This window comes from Drosophila guanche, unplaced genomic scaffold, assembly GCF_900245975.1.
Source record: "Drosophila guanche unplaced genomic scaffold, DGUA_6, whole genome shotgun sequence".
In the NCBI taxonomy this organism is placed as follows: domain Eukaryota; kingdom Metazoa; phylum Arthropoda; class Insecta; order Diptera; family Drosophilidae; genus Drosophila; species Drosophila guanche.
In genome coordinates, this window is record NW_022995758.1 from 1222618 (window position 1) to 1236657 (window position 14040).

At 47.7% G+C, this 14040-nt stretch overlaps 4 protein-coding genes across 6 annotated transcripts; 1 reads left to right on the forward strand and 3 right to left on the reverse strand.

The window, feature by feature from the left end:
* Window positions 1–193: 193 nt before the first annotated feature.
* LOC117590529 (mothers against decapentaplegic homolog 3) lies at window positions 194–4362 on the forward strand. The gene is made up of 2 exons (XM_034283247.1): window positions 194–981; window positions 1859–4362. The coding sequence occupies exon 2, from the start codon at window positions 2133–2135 to the stop codon at window positions 3555–3557; it is 1425 nt and encodes a 474-aa protein (XP_034139138.1). The 5' UTR covers window positions 194–981; window positions 1859–2132; the 3' UTR covers window positions 3558–4362.
* LOC117590520 (dynein regulatory complex protein 1 homolog) lies at window positions 1298–10379 on the reverse strand. The gene is made up of 3 exons (XM_034283234.1): window positions 7957–10379; window positions 7542–7548; window positions 1298–1310 (listed from the first exon to the last, which is right to left on the reverse strand). The coding sequence occupies exon 1, from the start codon at window positions 10174–10176 to the stop codon at window positions 7975–7977; it is 2202 nt and encodes a 733-aa protein (XP_034139125.1). The 5' UTR covers window positions 10177–10379; the 3' UTR covers window positions 1298–1310; window positions 7542–7548; window positions 7957–7974.
* Window positions 5488–7034, reverse strand: LOC117590533 (zinc finger protein 214). Of its 3 annotated transcripts, none has more exons than XM_034283252.1 (3): window positions 6786–7034; window positions 6422–6661; window positions 5488–6363 (listed from the first exon to the last, which is right to left on the reverse strand). In XM_034283252.1, exons 1-3 carry the CDS (start codon window positions 6810–6812, stop codon window positions 5620–5622), a joined length of 1011 nt encoding a protein of 336 aa, XP_034139143.1. In that variant the 5' UTR covers window positions 6813–7034; the 3' UTR covers window positions 5488–5619. The 3 variants fall into 3 exon arrangements, with proteins under 3 accessions (XP_034139143.1, XP_034139145.1, XP_034139142.1); XM_034283254.1 differs by having other exon boundaries at window positions 6422–6674; window positions 6786–7033; XM_034283251.1 differs by having other exon boundaries at window positions 6422–6733; window positions 6786–7033.
* A 627-nt stretch (window positions 10380–11006) lies between the features above and the next one.
* Window positions 11007–13051, reverse strand: LOC117590524 (zinc finger protein Gfi-1b). The gene has a single exon (XM_034283241.1). The coding sequence runs from the start codon at window positions 12908–12910 to the stop codon at window positions 11183–11185; it is 1728 nt and encodes a 575-aa protein (XP_034139132.1). The 5' UTR covers window positions 12911–13051; the 3' UTR covers window positions 11007–11182.
* Window positions 13052–14040: the final 989 nt, after the last annotated feature.

Here is a 14040-nt window from a genome sequence, read left to right on the forward strand (position 1 = left end):
CGTTCTTTGATAAAAAGATGAATCGGCCGTTTAGATATAATGCTTTTGTTCGGCTGCGTAATATGTGAATTTTAAAAACTTCGTATCGATAGTCAAATCGATTCTGACAATCAGATATGTGCACTTTGAAAACTTCGGATCGATAGTCAAGTCGATGTCTGACAATCAGATAATGACAAAGGCAGCGGGCACACACACTGTCACATACACACCACTACAGGCACACACGAAAGCATATGCATAGGGAAAAGAAGCAAGAAGCAAAGCAGAAGCGAATAAGAACTGCGTATATGTGAAATAAACAGCAGCAACCGACGCAGACACAGTGGTGTGGTTTTTTCGGAATAGATCTCAGGCCCAGCGGAGACGCATGATATTACGCACTATCAGAAAAGTCAATTAAAAACGGGGATTAAGTAATCAACAATTCGAACGAGAGAAGAGCCAGCGGAGCCGACTCGAAAAGTGACAAAAACAGCTGTGGCGGTGGAAAGGGGACTAGAAAAGTATCCATAAAGTGCGAAAGGTCAGCAGTAGCTGTAGCAGCAGCAGACGGCCGCAAAGGAACATAGAATAAAATTCTTTGTTGTGACTGTGTGCGTGTTTGTGTGTGTTGCGGTTCTTGTGCTTTTGCTTGTGTGTCTAGCTGTCACTTTCTGGCGCGCGCAAAAGATATACACAAATTGAAAACGGTGGCCACCCTCCAAACACACCCCTCTGCTCCAGCACCTTGATGTACGCGCCCGGTTCCGGTGGCGCCGCTTGGTTGTCGTCGTCGCTGTCGTGGTTCTCGTCCCTGTTTTCCCACCAACGCATCGCAACGCAATTGCAATTGCATTCAAAAGTGGAAGTGTGCTGATACTTGTCTTAATTGCCCGTTCCAACTCTTGAATTGCCATCGGCTGGCCAGCGGAGCAGCGGAAGCAGAGTTGGAGAGTAGCAGCTCAGGTGCCGGTGCCGTTTGCAAAAACGCTTGTACAGGTAAAATGGATACATTCAAAATCAAAGAACCCATGCATGTGTGTGCGTTTGTACATACGCGAGTGTGTGTTTAATTTCTTGTCATCCCCTATCCACCCCGCGCGATTGGAGAGGAAAATATAAAGCATACAACTTGAAATAAAGTGACTAAATCTCATATTCGCAAATTAATATATAGCCTGCCACCTCTGTTAATGGAAAAATCCAAAAAGTCTGGCCCGAAAATATCTTAATAGCTTTGACGAACAATAATTTAAAGCGTCTTGTTTTCAAAGTGTCGTCTGCCCATGGGCTGCGTTTGTGTATTGTATCCCCCGTGTGTGTGTGTGCTGCAGACAGATATTTGACCTTGTTTGGCTCACACAATACATACTATAACAGTACTAGCGACAACAGTAATGGCAAATAACAACAGAAGCACATGCACGCACGAACACATACACACAGGCCGTGGTATAATATATGTGCCGTTTTGATGTCTGCCTTTCCACCTACGCATCGCATGCCAAATCTCTCCCACAAGACGATTGCATTTTATGGCCCGGCCCAGAGCTGAAACCGAAATCAATGGCCAAAATTGTTAGATTACCTCAATGGCCATATCATATCGCACATGCACACCACTAGCCACACCACAACCGCCAATTATCACCAGCATCGTCATCAACACATCGGTCGCTAGTGCTTTTTATCAGATCCAGTCGGCAGCGCAGGCTCATGTACATATGTACATACATGCATACATACAAGTGGAATCAAATCGCGTACACACAAACTAACACATGCAGGCAAATTATCAAGTTTTAATTATTTTAGCGTGCCGCACACACACACACATTTAGGCTGATCAAAAACTAACTGTATAAAACAATTCTAGAAACGCTGACAACGCTCCACGCCTCACCAAACACTCGTGGGGAGAGGGAAAGCAAAGGAATTTTTTTAATTTGCACAAATTGCATTCAGAGGAAATTCCCCCCCACGGCAACACACAGAGAGAGAGAGAGCGATTGCTGCTTCCACTCGATCTGCGCAGAGCTTCAGCGAAGAGCCGTTAGGCACCAGCAGCAGAGAGGAGCCAGAATCAGCCCCAGCCCCCACCCCTTGTGCCATTGTGTGCGCGTGAGGCTCTGGTGTCCACCGACCGTGAGATGTTGCCATTCACCCCGCAAGTGGTCAAACGTTTGTTAGCACTCAAAAAGGGCAACGAGGACAACACCGTCGAGGGCAAGTGGTCGGAGAAGGCCGTCAAGAATCTGGTGAAGAAGATTAAGAAGAACTCGCAGCTGGAGGAGCTAGAGCGTGCCATTTCCACACAGAACTGCCAGACGCGCTGCGTGACAGTGCCGCGCAGTAAGCCCGTCCCCCCCGGCGAGCATCTGCGGAAGGGTCTGCCGCACGTTATCTACTGCCGCCTATGGCGCTGGCCGGATCTGCAGTCACAGAATGAACTAAAGCCTCTGGATCACTGCGAGTACGCCTTCCACTTGCGCAAGGACGAAATCTGCATCAATCCGTACCACTACAAGAAGATCGAGCTGTCCATATTGGTGCCCAAGTCGCTGCCCACGCCGCCTGATTCCATAGTGGACTATCCGTTGGACAACCACACGCATCAGATACCAAATAATACCGATTATAATGCTGCGATAATACGCAGCGCCTCGTTGAGTCCGCCGCAGTATATGGAACTGGGCGGTGGTAGCGGTCCGGTCACCTCCTCCTCAGCATCAGCCTCCGCTTCCGTGTCCGTTTCGGCCACCTCCTCATCGTCATCCTCGTCGTACCAGCAGCCACTATCGTTTGGACAGAACATGGACTCGCAGTCGAGCGTGCTCAGTGTGGGCAGCAGCATTCCCAACACGGGCACCCCGCCACCCGGCTACATGAGCGAGGATGGGGACCCCATCGATCCCAATGACAACATGAACATGTCGCGCCTGACGCCGCCCGCCGATGCCGCCCCAGTGATGTACCACGAGCCAGCCTTCTGGTGCTCCATCTCCTACTATGAGCTGAACACGAGGGTCGGCGAGACCTTTCATGCCTCCCAGCCCTCTATTACGGTGGACGGCTTCACAGATCCCTCCAACTCGGAGCGCTTCTGTCTCGGTCTGCTTTCCAATGTGAATCGCAACGATGTCGTCGAACAGACACGCCGTCACATCGGCAAGGGCGTTCGACTCTACTACATAGGCGGCGAGGTCTTTGCCGAATGCCTCAGCGACTCGTCCATTTTCGTGCAGAGTCCGAACTGCAATCAGCGTTACGGCTGGCATCCGGCAACCGTTTGCAAAATCCCGCCCGGCTGCAATCTGAAGATCTTCAACAATCAGGAGTTTGCCGCCCTTCTCTCCCAGTCCGTGTCGCAGGGATTCGAGGCCGTCTACCAGCTGACACGCATGTGCACCATTCGAATGTCTTTTGTGAAGGGCTGGGGGGCCGAGTATCGTCGTCAGACTGTCACCTCAACACCCTGCTGGATTGAGTTGCATCTGAATGGCCCACTCCAGTGGCTGGATCGCGTTCTCACCCAAATGGGATCGCCGCGACTTCCCTGCAGCTCCATGTCGTAGGCAGCCCAGGATCGAAGGAGACCTAACGTAACACACAAATGTAGGGCAGGGCGGCCCTGTTCCTAATCCCAGAATCTGCCTTGCCTTGCATTTGCATACTTTTGAGCATGGCAGAAAATGGGATTCGGGAATCGGGAATTCGAAATCGGAAATCAAAAATTAATGAAAAGAGAGCCAAAAGTAGATGCAACCATAGACGCATAGATGTATATCCCCATACACAAAGAGAACAACAACTCACACATACTACATATAACAGAGATGCATACAGATGTATATCTTTGGAAACGTCTACACATACATACGTATACATATATGAGAGGACATGTTTTGGTCTATATTGTGTAGGTGGAAACGCAAGAGAGAGAAGGAGAGGTGCACGTTTTTTTCGATAAGATAATCCAGACAGCTTTTGGATGGGACATTTTTTTTTTTATACATATATTTTACGATAGACAAACAAAAAAAAGCAGGATCAAAGAGTATGGAAAACCCCATGCAAGTGTGTATGGGGAGGTTAGCGCTGGAAGCGACAGTCGAAATTCTTTGTGAAAGAAACAAAACAACAAAAATACAGATAAATGGGTGATTTGGAATATATATTTGCTATAGGAAAGAGACAGTGAAAGAGAAAGTGGAACCAAAATAAACCAAAAAAGAAACTGGGATTTATCAAGCTGGAAGCTTACACACAAAAATAGAACCACAAAATAGAACGGAAAACCGCCCTCACACGCTACATATTGTACATAAGAAGTGAACACCAGAAGAAGCAGGGAAGCAGGAAGAAATTTATATATGTATACACATGATAATCGGTTGGACAATGGAGGGAGACAGACCGAGAGACCTGTTGCCACCTGGGATCGATGATGAATGTCATATTTGATGGTTGTTAAACGTTTCGATGTGTGTGTGTGTGTTGAGGAAACTCTTGAACTAATCCACAACAAGCAAATTTAAGCAAACACTTTTTGTTAGTCGTAGATACATATAGATGTATGTGCATGTATATCCCATACATAGTACATATGTATGCAAAGCACTTGCCCCAACAAAATGAGCAGCAAAGCACACCCACAACCCAGGGCCAAAAGCCATCAAGACATCAAAAAGTAGTAGCCAACCCAAATGGGATAACTCTCCACACAATTTAAAAACTGCATTTATTCTGTAAGGAATGGAACCAACCATAGCTCAAATGTCAATTACAATTTACACTCTCTCTCTCGGTACGGGATGGGATGGATGTCCGTCCAGAGTCGACTTCCCAACTGCTGTCGCTGAAATTGGCTCAGATTTTGCTGGTGGCAAGTGTGCGCTTTTTCTTGGGTCATAGCCTTTAAGTCTTCTTCTATAATATGTAATTACATTTTGCTTGTCTAGGCTTTTAATGTGGACATTCGCAGAACCCCCTCCTCCCAACCCAACCCAGTTTTAGCTGTAAGTTAATTTCTTTTTTTGTTTTGTTTTTTTTTAAACATTCAACCAAAAATATTTGTATGCGAGTGGCTTCTTTTTTGGTTTGTTTTTATATATTTTTGAAATGTTGAAGTGATCTTTGGGAACATCAACCGAATAAATGAGATGGATCTAATCACGATTGGCATCGCCACGGAGACACAGCCCTTAATAGTAATCAATCGTTAATTTAAGCTAAACCAAACCAATCGCTTGTTTTTATATATTGTAATGTATACTATTGGTAGATCAGATGCCCCCCTCCCACGCACACAAATAATGTAATGTAATTTAATCGATAAGTTATGCTTACACACAACACACACAGAGATCAACAACAGAAGAGCCCTTAAAAAGTCAGATCAACGGGAGGAGAATACTACCCATACCGTACGTACATACATACACACAACGTATGAGTACACAAGTATATATATATATATATATATATATATATCTAATATACAGATAAAGACAAACATATGGAACGTATATTTAAATAAACACTTACATCAATTAAAACCAAACAAAAAGCTAAACCAAACCCAATAACAAAGGCAAAGACAAGCAAACAAAAGTGGAGACCCTCTTGAGGAGAGTCTCAGCGCTCATGTATCTTCAAATGCTGTTTGTAATTCGATTTCCTTAGGAATCGGGCTGGGCACTGGGTGCACGCGTACGGACGATATTGGGTGTGGGCGATCTGATGATGCTTCACCTCTGACGCGCTGAAGAAGCGCTTGCCGCATTCCGGCTGCGGGCAGGGATAGTCACGCTGGTTATAGTGCCGCTTCAGGTGAGTGTTCAGGTAGCACTGATCTGTGAGCACCCGGCCGCAGATGGGGCAGGTGAAGCTCAGTGAGGAAGTGACGGCTGTGGACCCCTCCAACGCAAACAGTGGCTGATCCTGCTCGGCATCCGATGAAACTGGAGCCGCATGCTGCAGCTTCGAGTGGATGCGACGCGCATGAATTGAGTGAAAAGTCTGATCGCACTCCTTGACCAAACACGAGTAAGGCTTCTCGCCAGTGTGGAGACGTCGATGGACGGCCAGGTAGTTGGCATAGCGAAAGCCTTTGCCACAGATGTCGCATTTGTGCGGTCGATCCGGTGTATGGGTGACATAGTGGATGCGCAGCTTGTTCAACTGCCGGAACCCTTTGCCGCAGCGATCGCACACATGCGGCCTCTCGTCCGTGTGTGTCATCTTGTGTATGCGCAGGTTATAGGCCTCCGAGAAGCGTCTGCCGCACACTTCGCAGACATGCGGTGCTCCCTGCACCTGTTTGGTGCTCCGCCTGGACATTTTCTTCAATCGCGTGGGACTGTCTGTGGGATCCAGGGCCTGGGTGTATATTATATGGTTATGGACCTCTGTGGATTTCCTTCTGGGAAGAGCTCACCCCGTTCACCATATCGATCAGGTCAAAGTCTGCCCCCGGCGACAGCATCTCCATGACATCAGTGTCGTCGCCCCTCAGCTCATTCAGCTGTGCAAACAGCTGCATATCCTCCAGGCAACCCAAGTAGTTGGCCTGCCCATCCGCCTCCTGCCGGGCCAAGGCGGCAGCGGCCATCTCCTGCTCGTCGATGGATACCAATTGGGTCGAAGGAGTATTCATGGGCTGTTTCCGTTTGTGGTGCTGCGTGGTGTGTGTGGCGACGACACCACACAAAAGTAACAATAACGAACGAAAAAGAAAAACATTAAGCGGCTAGCAGTGAGGAATGATAAGATTACGCTTCTGTTTAATTATGTGTACTAACATTACAACCGTAGGCTGGTTCAACCATCAGCGAGCACCGCACCGCCACCGCCACAGCACCACCACCAGCAGCGGCAGCCTTCAACGATCCGATCGGCGCCTGTTAATTTTATCGAATGCTGACCAATAAAACTCGCCGATAAATGTCGTCTATTTGCACTTTAAACATTTATTCGCTGTTTCGATTCGATTTGCTTATGGTGCGCAACGTGCACTTTGAGCCAATCCATCGGCAGCACTGATCCCAGCAAAGTGCCAACATTTTATGGCAGGCCCAGAGCCCAGAGACCACTTTATCGTCCGCGTGTTGGACAAGGCGACAAGCAGTGCCGATAATAACACCATGCAGCAGCATTTTGGGGCTTTGAGGTCTTTGAGGATTAGAAAGTGTAGGCGGATGGATCAACTATTACTCTGGCATCGCTAAATTGGATTGGATTTGGATTTTCTTTTCTTTATTTCCATAGTCAAAAGCTTAAATACTACGAAAAGATCAGACCAGACCAAGCTGGTTGGTGGGAACATCTGCACTCAAACAATGAAATAGTATACAAGGAATACAATTTGAATCATTTATTCACAAATTGATGATTAGAATTGCCTAATTCTGTGTTATTGATGGCCTTTTTTACCCATCCAACGCATATGTATTATGTGTGCAATTGATCAAATGTGCTGAGAGTGTAATGCAAATGTGATGATTGCCACAGTTAAGAGCGAGATGGCACGATGTCAAAGAGCAAAAAGAGGAAAGTACATATGAGAATTGATCGAGTGCGCCAGATCGGATAGAAATAATGCAAATGAGAAATAAATTTGTGTTTAGCGAAATCAAGCTCTGGCTTGAACTTGATCTTTGATCTTACAAATAATCGCAAGCATATTGTTGTGTACAAATGCAGTCGCACGAGGGGAGAGCTTTTAAAGTGTGTGTTTCCATCTGGTTCAGTAATAACGGTGATCACAGCTGGGCGGGATGTGGGAAAAGCACAGTCAGAATTTAGCAAGGGCAGGACAAAAAATGTGCGTCGAAGAATCCGCTGCAGTTGCAGGTAAATAAATCGAATGAAGCTTTTGGAGAGCTTTGAAAGTGCAGCAGAGTTTGCCGAAAGTATAATGGATATTTCACGGGCGCTTACCGGAAATGGCAACAATAATGTGTAATGTGTGAATATGGTAAACAATAAAGATTATACTTTCAACTTCTGCAGCAGATGGCGCAGCTCTTCGTTCTGGCGGCGCAAGAACACAACCTCCCCGTCGTACTGGACGCGCATCTTCAGCACCTCCACGTAGTGATTGAGACCATGCTCGAGGGTCTTCCACAGCTTGCACTTGGCCGGTGAAAAGCAGCCGATAAACTTGCGCCAGAAATGGCGAATATCATCGTCGGAGAACTGGATTAAATTGACAGCTATCGATTGGCGGCCGGGCACGTTGTGGTACATTTGCTTGTGCATCTTCGTCGTGTACAGATTCAAGGCGTGCAGGCACAGGGCCGGCTCCATCACCAGATAGTGATTCTTGCAGACTTTGGACATTTCATAACCCTTCACCATTAACGTATCCATATGGGGCTCCTCTTGGCGATGCAGCTCTCCATCGTCCAGTTGAGCCTGCACGTCCGGGTCCAGTCGGCTGGACGTCTGGTGCTTCATGAAGACCTCGGCACACTTGCGCGGACTCAGTCCGCCGGGCTGGCAGTTGGGACAGTAAGTATAGGGCAGAAAGACCTGGGTTAGCTCGTGGACATCAGACAGGCGTTGAATTCGCAGTGCAGCGAATATGTTGTCCAGCCGCACCAGGCACTTGTCCTCCTCCGAATAGGGCTCGAGTATCTTGATCAGCCGCTGCTCTATGAGAAAGCCACCTCGGTCCGCCAGCTTTTGGACCAGGTTCCGCATCAGGCGCAACGACTCAACTGGCAGCTCTTTGATGTCCGCCTTTAACTTGCCTCCAGTCTTGTTCACCACGCGGTTCTTAGGCACCCGACCTATACGCAAATCGAATCGCTCCAAGACGTTGTTGTGCTTCTGGCGCGTCTTGTTGATGTTCTCAATCGGCGGAATGGGACGTTTCCAGGGTAGGGCCAGCTGTTGCTCGTGAATGATGCGGTCGATGTGATAGACACGATCCACGAGCAGATTCAGCTCCTTAAAGTTGATCTCCCAAATGCGGTTGAACTTCTCCTTGTTGTTGTGGCGCGCCTGGTGGGCCTTCAGCTCCATATCGTGAATATTGGCGTGCAGTTTATAGATATCCTGGGACAGGCGATCTATGTTCCGCTTGCCCGTAAGATAAAGATTCTTCAGACTGCGACGAATGCGTCCAATCGATTCATAGAGGCGGGAAACCCGCCGCTTCTGCTGATTGTTGATGATCACGTTCTCCTCGTTGCGCTTCTGCAGCACCTGATAGTTGTAGTCGAGCTTCTCCGAGTTCATTAGCACGTTATCGCGCGTGCGTCGCAGCTCCAGCTCCAAGCGTTCGCACTCTTTGTCCAGGCGGATGCGTGTGCTCTTGGTCAACTCCTCCTGGGAGGCGTTGATGTGCTGTGTCTGATTGGCATAGAACTGCTGGCGGGTGCGCACCAGATTGGCCTTCTCGTCAAAGTTCTTGTTGAGGGCATCGAAGAAGGTGCGCCACTTTTCCACGGCACTGACGGCGAACAACTGGCGCTCCTCCTCAATGGTGTGGCGAAGCATTTGCAGATGCTGCTTGTAGGCCTCCTTCAGCACCTCCACCTGGTGGTCAACGCGCTCCACCAGGCAGCACAGGTCTTGTGCCTGACGCTCCCGATCGAAGTCGTATTTGGCATTTATGCGATCGACCTCCCTCTGGCAGGCGTCAATCATTTCATCCTTGCGCTGCATTATCTCGGCGATGCGCTTCTTTTGGTCCTCAATCTGGTCCCAGAGCATCATCGGCTCGTTGATATCCTCCAGTTCCGTCCAGCGTGCCTTAATGTCCTCGAACTTGGCCATAGTCTCGATGCTCTCGCGCTGCAGCATCACCTGCGTCTGCGCCTGCTGCGTGGCCTCAAACATACGCCGGTTCAGCTCTCGTCGCTCATTGGCCACACGCACATTGGTGACGAGCTCGTCGCCAAAGCGTACCAGCTCGTCTAGCCGCTGGCTGGACAGCTCCAGCTGCTGATCGATCAGTGGCTTCTCTGTCGCACACCGCTCGGCTGTGCCCTTCGGTGCGGTTTGGAACTGATTGCGCACCTTGCCCAGTATGGTCCGGCGACGTTCGTCCAGTTTGCGTATGGGCGCATCGCAGTGCTCGTTTACGATCAGGGAATCGATGCGTTCGTGGAAGGTCTCCCAGCTGTCCAGAGCTTCGGCATCCGACTCCCCTGCCTTGATCTCGACTTCCTTGTCTTTATCCATGATTCAATCGCTCTGGGTCTGCAAATCTGTAGTTAAATGAACTTTCGGTGAACAGCTTGCTGACACCCAGCGCTATATTATGCTCAAAGTAGATGTTTGATCGAAACATCAAAGGTTGCCAGGCTCCCGGTATTAACATTTTGTTTATTTCGTCTCACATTAAAAGGTCCATACGCTGTTTGCTTGTTTTGTTTTTGCCCAGCACGAATGGTCGCATTTCGCAAGCTATCGATAGTATCGATACATTTACATCTTGTTCATGAAGCAACTATAAAGGAGGGCCAGTCGTCAGAAGCGCTCCTCGGGTTAATTCCCCCCGATGTCAGTTGCGCGGACAAGTTTGTTTTTCAAGCATACTCCAGTGTCGTTTCAGTCACACTTACAGCTCAGTGCCATGACTGTGGTGGGACGCAATAATGAGCAGCTTGTACTCTTATTATTGCTGACAGTTGCTCTCTCTCTCTCTCTGTCTCTGCACGCCCTGTTCACTCGCACTTATTGACAGCATTGTTACGTTTCCCTCTAAAAAGCCGACGGGCCCTCCTTTATAGTTGCTTCATAATCTTGTTGACGTCACCCAGGCGCTGCGAATGGCAAACGAATGGAAAATTTTCCATTTGCCTAGACATAATACGCTTGCCCTACAAGCGTGGCTTTTCCGTTTTCCTTAACAATGACTCCACTCCGACACGACCCAACCTATTCCAGCATTATTATCCTAACCCGCCCTGCGTTAGCGAGGTTGCATTTTGAGTGTTTCTGATGCCATGCCGAATACAGCCCTGCCTGGCATAGTCGCATTCTTTGCCAAGTTTGAATGATTGATTTGATTGTTTGGTAGTTAATTTATTTTACTATATTTTTTTATTTGTTTACGTTAAAAGTTCTTCTTAGTTTATGTATGTTCAATTTGTATATATTTACATATTGCACAAATGTGCGAAAAATTTAGGGGTTTTGTGGTTTCGTGGAGGAAGGGGAATAGGGGTACACCACATAGCACCACTTAATTGTCATCCTCAGTCTTCAGAGTGATTTCGTAAATCAGCTCATCGGCGCTTATTTCCCGTCCAACAGAATGCTCTGTATAGCTGTTCTCTTGCATGGCGTCATAGTGATATTTTTCCTCGGTGTAAGCTTCTTCCTCTGGCTCCTCTTCGTGCAAAACAACACCCTCCACTATCTGACCGTCATAGTCGGATATCTGGACGTACCGCGGATCACCCTCTTGGAAATATGTACCATTGACATATTCACTGTCATCGGGGTCTTCGGGACTCGCCTCCTCGAACAGCAGTCCAGCATCCTCATCAAATTCGTCCTCTAAGCCCATTGCGTCCTCGTCATCGTTCTCAGCCAGACCACTGGCATCCCCGGAGCCGGACGCCTCTCCCGAACGATGCTCCTTGATATAACGTTGTGTATTGGTGCGGCACTGAATAGAACGCTTGTGTGCATCGAAATAATTGATGTCGGTGAACTCCTCTTGGCACAGGTGGCATTCGAACGAGCCCTGATTGAGATGCATCTCCTTGCGATGGCGGGCCATCTTGTGCGCGTCGCGACACTGCATTCCGCAGAAGGGGCACTTCAGCATTCGTCGCTTTCCCATGTGCACGTTGCGTATGTGCTCCTGCAATGAGAAATTTTTGTAGTAAGCCTTCTGGCAGCTGTGACACTGGAAACGACGCTTCTTCTCGTGCGTGGCCTCCCGATGTCGCTTCAGCTGCGTGTTCTGGGAAAACGTTTTGCCACACAGCTCGCAGACGTGCTCCTTCTTCTGGTGCCTCCGCTGGTTGTGCACCCGCAGATCCTGCTTGGTGGAGAAATACAACTTGCACACGTGACAAACGTACGGTCGTATGCCCATGTGTCGTCGGGCATGCCCGGCCAGGTATTTACAATCACGATACGTTTCCGCACAATAGATGCACGAATAACGATTAGTTCCAGGTACCAGATGGAACTTTTGATGCCTAGCCAGCTTGGACTTGTGCATCACATCTGGGCATATGCCGCACTCGACGGGCAGCTTGGCGTCCGGCAGACCGGTGGTCATTGAGAACTCCACAATCGGTGTGGTGTTCTCATCGAAGTCGACAATTGTGGCCAAGAGGTCGTCGAATAGCAAATAGCGGCGAGGTCCCTTGAATATGTTTAGCAATTTTTTACTAGGCTCCACATACTGTGGGGGCTCGTCCTCGTCGACGAAGGTGTTGTATGTACGTATGACGCATTTCGGGTTGGCTTTGATTTTCTTCACTGGCACTGGAGACGGCCCCGACTCCAGCACTGGCTCAAGTTCCAACGAAGAGTCTATTTCTAGCTCTTTTTCCGCCTCCAGCTCCGTATCGGGGTCATCTGCCTCTTCGAAAACAGTCGGTTCTGTGTGGTGCTGCTCGAAATCATTCTCGTCACCGTCCTCTTCTTCCACCGCCTCATCCATTTCGGACGTCAGCTCCGTCACCACATACTGCTCCTGCGTAAAGGGCTGCTGCTCGTTTTCCAGCTGCTGGTCATGGTCGGGCTCCTCGAACTGCAACTCATCTTCGGTCAGGTCCTCGTTGACAATGAGAAAATCTTCATCGTACTCATGGCTCAGTCCGTCCAGCACAACGTAGGTAGCGTCCTCGTTGACGCTGCCCACACTTCCCACAGAAATGGCATTGTCTTCATTCGGATAGTCGCGTGGAGGCAGCACAAACTCAATTATCTCAGACATATTCACATTCATCTGATACGATACGCTGCGAGTTTCGGTTGTATCCCGGAAATGCTATTTTATTTACAATTTATAGTACAACGATGTGGTTCGTCTTGATCATGAAGTAACTATAAGGAGGTCTCGTCGACAAAACTAAGAAATTCTTCATGGTCTTGATAAATGTGGTGGTGTGACCGCGGTATTGTCGAACAAATATACCGACAGACCCTCGGAAATATACCGAAATATACCCATGCAATTTCAAAATATACTGTAAATATACCGTACATCTAAAATCATTTTCCTCGATTTTGATGTTCTATTTGATAAGACTAGCTAGTCTTAGCGCTAAAACTATGATTTTGTCCGATATATCAATCAGTTCACCACAAGATTGGCTAGTTTTTAAACCTTTTTTTGTTGGAATGTTTAAAAATTAGGTTGACAACTAACTATTTTCTAATGAGAAATCGATGGTGGGCGTTTCTATTATTCTTATACCTTACGAAATTAGACAGTGTGGCCAGCCACCATTGGCAGCCTGGCAATGTTTCCGAAAAAGTCATCGCACTGCCCACAAGATTCGATAGTCAATTATTTAAACGGCTTGATATCGCCGCGCCAAATCACAGCGCATGCGTAGCCACGACCGTCTTCTGCTTCTTCCATCGCGTTTGCGGTTAGCGGCCGACTACTAACTTGGCTATCTTCTCGAGTCGTATCGCTCAACAACGACTGCATTGCATTTGCACACTCGGTGGCGCGCGTTTGCCCTGGCTTCTTTTACTCATCTTCAAATCCGTGTTTCTCCATTTCATATCCTCGTTTTCTTGTTGTTGTTTTTCTGCACATTTCTGAATCGTGTGAAGCGAACGCATGCGTAGTGGCGATAATCAACTAATTCAAAAATTGCGGTTCTCTCAGTTATTTTTTCCCCCATTTCAATTGACCGCAAAAATTGTGCAAAGATTACCGTTTGTTTTTTTTTTTATTGTTGCTTGTGATGTGTATAAATAAAAAAATACAACATATTACCAGAACTTGAGAATAAAATAAAATCCATCATACAAAGGATTACAAAGGACTTTTAAATATTTGACCCACAAAAGTGAAGGGCTGAAGGTGAGCAAATTTGTTTGATTTGACTTTGAAAAGTCTTT